General features: G+C 31.8%; 1 protein-coding gene across 3 annotated transcripts in view; it reads right to left on the reverse strand.

The window, feature by feature from the left end:
- Positions 1-1,990: 1,990 nt before the first annotated feature.
- LOC123009501 (autophagy-related protein 16-1) overlaps positions 1,991-8,237 on the reverse strand; it is a 159,128-nt gene continuing 152,881 nt past the window's right edge. For 2 of the 3 annotated variants that reach the window (XM_044405874.1, XM_044405872.1), the window contains 2 exons: positions 3,266-3,412; positions 1,991-2,361 (listed from right to left, as the gene is read on the reverse strand). In XM_044405874.1, coding sequence (XP_044261809.1) covers positions 2,247-2,361; positions 3,266-3,412 — 262 coding nt within the window. In that variant the 3' untranslated portion in view covers positions 1,991-2,246. The remainder of the gene's footprint in view (positions 2,362-3,265; positions 3,413-8,237) is intronic. The other variant, XM_044405873.1, reaches the window with a different exon arrangement.

Raw genomic sequence — 8,237 nt, forward strand, 5'->3', positions numbered from 1 at the left:
AATAAAATAAAAGTCCTTGGCTCCATACTTTTATTTCACTCTGTATATTAGTGGTGTCTATATGTATTGAATTTTACACCCGATATGCGTTATACGTGTTGTAGTTATCATACTCGCTTTATTCGCTCAAGTAAAAACAACTCAATAATAATAAAAAATAGTTAAAAAATAACTTTATTTAATTGTATTAGAATTTTGTTGTAAACTAAAATTTATAGGCGTGCCAGTTTATTGTTTATTTCCTCTAAAGTAAACCGAGTTTTCGCCGAGTCTGATCAGCTTCGTTTGCTTTCAATCCCATCCCCATTACAAATTACAGTTTACTCCAGCAGTCTGTTCCATTGATTTTCATTAACGTGCAAATAACGTTGCCGTTTCGGATGCAAATGCTTTGATTGCCTGTAAACAAAATAGCTGAAGTTAAAGTGTGAAATTGTGACGAGCACAATAATGAGTACACCTGTAAAAATCGTTTCAGAAACAGAAAGTTTAAAATTTCGTAGACAGAAATATTTCAGAGACTGTGATATTAGTCGCGTGGAACCCGGTCAAATAGTCAATTAAAGGTTTCAAACATCTGCAACCAACATTACACATAGACGACACCTGCTACCTATATGGAACCACTTAGGGGCTTTTAGACCGTCACTATAACTTTATTTACTTACCTAAACTCCATTACACTTTACGGTATAAAGTATACACAAAGCCACTTTACTAGCGAGAAAAACACTTAAGGATTTGATCAATTATTGATAGGGGAGGAGATAACGGCTACTATAACTTTCGCGCAAGAGTTCCCAAGTAATGTTTGTGTTAAATTATCGAGCAGAAAAAGAAAGTTATGAAAAAATGTTACATAACCCAAGTAATGAAAATAATGAAATTTATTGTTTTTTCCAAGCACATAAAGTGAAAATTCTTGAAAAAAACCATTACAATATAGCCAGCATCTCCTACGTTTGAATCATTGATTAGGACATGTTCGAAGATGTAAATTCCGCAAAATCAGTGTTGACTTTATCGGCTTAAACATTCCTCATTCGTTTTTTGCTTTCACAAAATGAAATTTTTATGAGTTTGGGGTAAAACCACCGTCCCCATTCGGCAATTCGGTGTCATTTTAATATTCATTAAATTTCCCCGAATAGAGAAAAGGCATCGTAGGTGAAATATGAATCTCGTAATTGTTTCGAATGTCGAAAAACGTCTCGGCTCCCTCTCTCAGATAATGGGATTTCTCTTTGCACGTAAGCTAAGTGGCTCGCTAAATGCGAAATAAATGAAATTTACAGCTCTCGAAATAAAATCTGTCGAAATAAATGCGTTTCGGTGTGAAGATGTTTGTTTATACGGAGGAGGCTTAATGGTCCCATAAGTAATCGTAAACAACAGTGTAACGTCCATTTAGGGGATGAAATAGTGGACAGATTTAAGAAATAATAGAAGAGAAGGCTTACTTGGACCACCTCTATTTTTATTTCCTCAATATAAGCCGAATGTGAACCCGAGTCGGCGTCAGACGTCTCCGGGAAATGAAGATCTATGGAGACTTTCAGGAGACTTGGGTCATTTATCTTAAAACCAAAAGCTAGGGAGGCCAGGTGGTAATCACGAAAAGCACGAAAACGAAAAATTGTCCTCCGTGCGATCATCGTTGGCTTAATGAAGTCACAAAGAGAGGTTAGGCACGCCCATAATCACGTGGTGCAGTTCCAACCAATTACTGTCCCTCGATATTTTTAAATTTTATTATCACCAATTTCGTCAATATGATAATACTACAGTTAATCGAAAGAAAGCCAGAGGCGGCGCGACGTAATTTTTCTATTTTTCTTAACACGTATGACAATTCAATCGCCGACTTTAGAACAAAATCAAATAAAACTAAAGCTTTAAAGCTCCGCCATTCGGGATTAATGTTCTTTGTGCACGCGACCTGATCGAAACAGGCAAGAGGAAAACGGAGGGAAAAATCAGAAAAACTCCATCTAAAAAAGTAATTTTTATAGTCGCAAATTCCATTACAAGAGACAAAATTTTATTTTTTACAAAATATATATCGTGGTCGCAATAAAAATGACAACAATTATAATAATAACAACAAAAGTAGTACAACAGAATTAGTGGCATGCCCACTTTCCCATAGAACCCTAAACACGTGATGTTAATCTTAAAGACTAGATTTTGTAACTTAAATTTATTATCCGACCTTTTAAAGAATGGGAATTATGGTTATGTACAAGTTAGATGTCGCTCCATATGACAGCCTTCTTTGATCTGTCTACGCTGGCTAGCATTGTTCCGTATGGGTGCCACCCGGTAGCTGTCACGGCGGACCTGGAGAAGAGGCCATGAGATCTTCACAAGCCATGTAACAAATACCACAAACATGCAGCCAACACGTATCTACTGCACAAAGAGCGGAAGAATAAATCAAGTACCCCTTCTACCATACCAAATAATCGAAAAAAGTTTCGAAATTGGTACTATGACTCGGAAGAATAGTTCAGACTATTCAATTCACCTCTCTTTTTTCAAATATTAACCAATAATATGGCAGATAAGTACGCATATTTACTTTCGCATTAGCAACAACAAATTCAAGCAAATATTGATAAAACATAACTGGATATTCCACGAGTGTTGAATATTTTAAACCGCTTGCTATAAAATTAAAATCATGTGTAACGTAAATTTGCCATTTGGTTCATTTAATAGTCTGTTGAACACAATTCGTAGTCAAAGATTGTAGAATATTTTTATTCATGGTCATTCGTGCTGCGCACTCATGGTGTTCATGAGCGTTACTCATAGAGAAATAACGCATAAAACAACTGATTAAACTATTTTTTAGCCGAATAATTATCATTCTGCCACAAAACGTTTAATCAATGAAAACGAACAAAGTTAATTAAAAAAAAATAATCAAATTTGGCCTATACCCAGTACATTGTATAAGTAGTAAAAATTCATTTTTGAAAAAAGTTTAGCTTCCTATTTCGAAATAGTGAAAATTTTTGATTGGTTTAACATTTTGCCTAAAGTGACTGCATTTCCAAATGATAAATCAGTCTGGATATTCAAAAACTTTTTCCTTTTACTCAATTTTAAACAAAAAATATTTGTGATGTAAACTATCGAAAAAGTTAACCTCTATACTTTTTCAAGTTATTTAAACAAAAAAAAATAAATTAAAGTTAGATAAACGGGTACTCAACTTATTTGAACAAAAAGCGCCAACAAAAGCATGTAACCCACTTACGAGTGCTCCTTTAAAACCATTTCCACTTTTCCGGAATTAACACCCCATATGTAGACGTTGCCATCAGCCGACCCCACGGCTAGGTACTGACCATCGGGGCTAAAAGTAACTCTCGTCCAGTCACAGCCAACTTTAAATCCATCACAGCTGCAAGAGAAATTTAAAAAATTAGTCCCCTTTTTCTTAATATTGATTGAAGTCTTGTCGGAAGTTTTATCAGTGACGTTGACGAGTTCCCCACAAAAACTCCCTTACAATTCATGTAATTTTCAAATCGCGGTTAAGAAAAATGGAAAAAATTCCGTCGTGGCAAGTGCGCGATAATGGTTAAAGTTTTCGGATTGGAGTTTTCACGCCAAAACACCGTCGAATATCTAATAAATCACAGCGCGCGGACCGGAAATCCGTCGAGGAGGACGAAGGAGTCGAGTAATTCATTTTCGTACAAAATGCGTTAAACATTTTAAGGGGAAAGTGGGTTAAGTGGAGACGCCAACAGGTTCGAGCTGTGTGTATAGGAGGATGAAGGGAGTGATAAGACGGCTCCCTGGGCGAGACTGATATCGCCATAAAGTCATCGTTTTTATCTCGTGTCATTAATCTTAAACCAGACAGAATATCGCGGTCTATAGTTGTGAATATTCACTCAAGAGGGATGTCCCGCAGAGATATACAACAGATTGTGTCAAGGGGAGTGGAGCGAAAAAGAAAACTTCATTTTGAATATTTTTATTCGAGTTTTAAGCGATAATATCCAGGAGTTATTTTATTGAAACGAGTGTTATTCTTCCTTGATTTCAACCAAACTTTAGGTCGTTAAAACTTTTCTATTATAGATATACGCGCAGCGGCGTACCAAAAGGGTTATAGTTCCCTTTTCGTTCAACAATAAAACGTTTTATTGCCGGAATTACTAAAATTACTAGTTTTTAATAATTTAAAAATAATTGTTCTACCACCACATTTGATAAAAAAAAACTTGTTAGTTTATCTAGATCTACCAAAACATTAGTAAGAAATTAATAGGCCATCAAAATCTAGTAGATTAATTAATTAATATTTCACCTAGATCTATTGAAAAATTTGATAAAAACTCATTGTCTAATCTAGATCTACTAAAACATTATTTAAAAATATTAGTAGACAATCTAAATTTATTAAAACTTTTCAGAAAATGTTTCAGGTCATCTAGATCTAGCAAAAAATCAAAAAAAGAGATTTACACCCTCTAAGTTTAGATTTATTAGACCTTCGACTTGAAAAATTGTTTTCACTATGAGAGCTGCCTGTCTGTCTACTAAATTTGTAAGCAATTCTTTAGAAGCATAAAATATGTTGCTGTTGTATTGTTGATTTTAATAACAAATCATATTTAACCTATTCTAGATTCAATCTCTTACATTATATTGATAGTCAATCTAGATCGATTAAAAATTTTGATCAAAATTCATTGTCCAATCTTGATCTACCAAAACATTAGTTAAAAAACTGGTAGCCAATCATCTAGATCTATTAAAACTTTTCAGAAAATGTTTCATGTCATCTAGATCTGTTGAGTTATTTAAATCATATTTAAAATATTCTAGATTCAATCTCTTTCAGTAAGTAGTAGTAAGTAAAGCAATTTGAGCTTCGAACACAATTTTTCTCGATTTTACTATAGAAATCATTATAAATTAAAGTATTCTATAGAAATAACTGCTTAAAATCCAATTTTAGACCAAAACAAAGTAATTTGTGCAATTACCAATCGATTTGGGTCATTTTCAAGCAGAAAATCAATCTGAATCAAAGTATTTCAACAAAATAAGAGTTTGAATAAAAATTTTCTTCCAAAATAAAGTAATTTCCAAAATAAAGCTATTTTCAATCGGATTTTGCTCGATTTTAATACAGAATTCAATCTAAATTAATGTATTTTGTAAAAATATTTTTTCAATTTCAATTTCAGGCTGAAATGAAGCAATTTGTGCTATTTCCAATTGATTTGGCTCAATTTTAAGACAGAAATCAACCTGAATCAGAGTTTTTCAAAAAATAAAATCTTAAATAACAGGTTTCTTCCAAAATAAAGCAATTTGAGCTATTTCCAACCCAATTTTGCTCCATTTCACTACAATAATAATTCTAAATCAAACTATTTTATAAAAATAATAGCTTAAAATCCAATTTTAGGCGAAAATGAAGCAAATTGTGATATTTTGAATCTATATGGCTCAATTTTAAGCCGAAAATCAATAGATAGTTCATCTAGATCTATTGAAAATTTTGATTAAAACTAGCCAATCTACATCTATTACAACTTTTCAGAAAATGTTTCAGGTCATTTATATCTAGCAAGAAATTCAAAAAATTGTTTTAGACCTTCCAAGTTTAGATTTACCAAACCCTCTATCTGAAAAATTGTTTTCAGATTGAGAGCTGCCTGTCTACTGAATTTGTAAACAATTCCTCAGAATAAAATACGTTCCTGTTATAGTTATTAAAATTATATTTAAAATATCCTCGATTCAATCTCTCATTCAATAAATCTCGGGCGATTCATCCATGATTATCAGTCGCGACCATAATTCATCGCAATTATGTATGATTCACGTTGAAAAACAACGCAGTACCTACATTAACATTCACGCATATACGATGCAAATTTGTAGAGTTAATGTAAATATTAAATATTTATTATGCACACACCTGTTATTAAATAGAAAAGCTATTAATTAAAGGCATCTAACCACCTTTTTTTCCCGACTGTTGTTTTGCATGCGACATACATCACAATTTTGCTTTATTTTACCGTAAATGTGATGTTAAAAAACAAGCATACATAAGTAATGATCGTGAGAAGGTGAATTTATTTTAATTATATTAAAAACAAGCACTAACGCACAATTTCATCCAAATTATCACTTTACGTTCCGCTTTGGTGTGCAAACAAATATTTTTTAATTTAAGCAAAACAACTTCCTTTGATCTTCCTTCCGAGTCGACTCCGGTGCTTGGTTACAAAAATAATGCAATCTTACGGTCGGCAACTCGGTAAACAACAGTGCTAACAAGTTGCATAGCTCATATACCGTCAAGTTGTGTGGAATATAGTCGAGAATATTACATAATTTTATTGAAATTTATAATCACAAAATAGAAACTTTCCCTATTACACAGGTCACAGAAACCGCAAATAACTTCAGCTTTAAATAAATTTCTTGAGCAGTATTAAATGAAGTTACTTATTTGAATCTATGCGGGGTGTCTTGTTTCAGATCAAATGAAAGCAAAAATTGGAAAAAAATTACATTTTATAAACATTTGTATTATTCAGAATTAAATTGTAAGTTAATTACAAATTTCAATGTCGACATTTTTGTGCCATTATTCTTTGATATACCGTTATTCGACTGAGCATAGCCAGAGGCCAACAATTGTAGTAAAAATTAAATAATTTAATCTGACAGCACTTAAGAAAAAAATTAATTCGATTTAATTTCCTGTGACTGTAAAAAACTTGCACACAAAACAACTGATTAGTTTGTCGAGATGTACAATGATTTTTACAAAAACGAGTGATGTAATATTTTCTACACATTTTTAGTGTATTGCAATTTAACTGTTAATTGGAAAATATTTTTTTGCATCGGTCTCTGCAATGACTATTTTGCGAACTCAAAACACGCCTTTAGAGATTTGTCCTCTCATTTTAATCTAAAATTCCATTTTGCGTACTATTTATGTATCAAGTACGCAAAATAGGTCACCTAAAACCTTTTGCGTACGTGGTGCATACAAGATTTTAATTACTATTTTATTTTACTAAATAAAAAAATTTCGTTACCATAAGCAATTTTATTTTTTAGTCTGCAAAAACTGTTTTTGGTGACTGAGTACCTAAAATAACCGTGTTGCGTACTATTTTATTGAGTCCGGAAAAGACTCATTTTAGGGACTCAAATGAGTCCCAAAAACAGCTGTTTTCGGGAGCGTATACAAAAAATAGCAATTTTCACTTTAATCTCGTTTGGTTATTTTAGGTTATTTGAACAACTGTTGTATGATTATTAATTAAATATCAAAAAAATTATTTTTTCAATTTTCGTTCTTTGGAACAAAACATATACCAAAAAAATCACTCACGGTCACAAAACATCGAAGCAAAATATGTAAAAAATCAGAAAAAAACCGGTTGCAGTCACGAAAAAATTAAGACAAAAATAGCCCGTTTTTGCGTAATGACGTCATCGATATTTCTTAAAAAAAAAACCTAATTTTCGCCATTTCGATAGATCTTTTAATTTTGGAACTGACAACACCAAAATATTAGATATTACATAAAGTTAAAAAAAAAACTCACCAAAAAAGTCGAATAATATCAACAAAAAACAAACATACAACTTTAAATCAAATTGAGAATTTTGTATTTTTTTAAAAGAAAATTGACATGTTCGAGCATTTTTGTTAAAACAAAATATTTACAGTTTTAATAAATAAGATTGTTCCATAATTTTGCCGTTCACTGTTAATAAAGACCCTAACCTATCTTCAAACGCAACCCAAAATACACTCTCAGATTGACTGATATTTTGTTTAAAATTTTTGAAAGATATAAACATAGATACCTGTCGTAGGCGATACAGATTGAGCTACAGCATTTAGATTTAATCAAGATCATGTTAGCCTTTTGTCGTTTGAGTACATTTTAAATTAAAAGGAAAAAAGTGGAATTGATTGTCAAATTTAATGAATGACATATCAACATTTAAATTTCATAATTTAAATTTTTCAAACATAACAAAAGCCAAGTTCTCTGTGTAAATGTATTTTGGGTTGCGTTTAAAAATCGGTCAGTGTCTTGGTGCATTAGAGGCAATTAACCCCAATCCCTCAATTGTAATTGTAATTGTAATTGTAATTGTAATTGTAATTGTAATTGTAATTGTAATTGTAATTGTAATTGTAATTGTAATTGTAATTGTAATTG

Source organism: Tribolium madens, unplaced genomic scaffold (genome assembly GCF_015345945.1).
Source record: "Tribolium madens isolate multiple individuals breed KSU strain unplaced genomic scaffold, Tmad_KSU_1.1 Scaffold_7;HRSCAF=85;Tcas5.2_LG10, whole genome shotgun sequence".
Lineage (NCBI taxonomy): Eukaryota > Metazoa > Arthropoda > Insecta > Coleoptera > Tenebrionidae > Tribolium > Tribolium madens.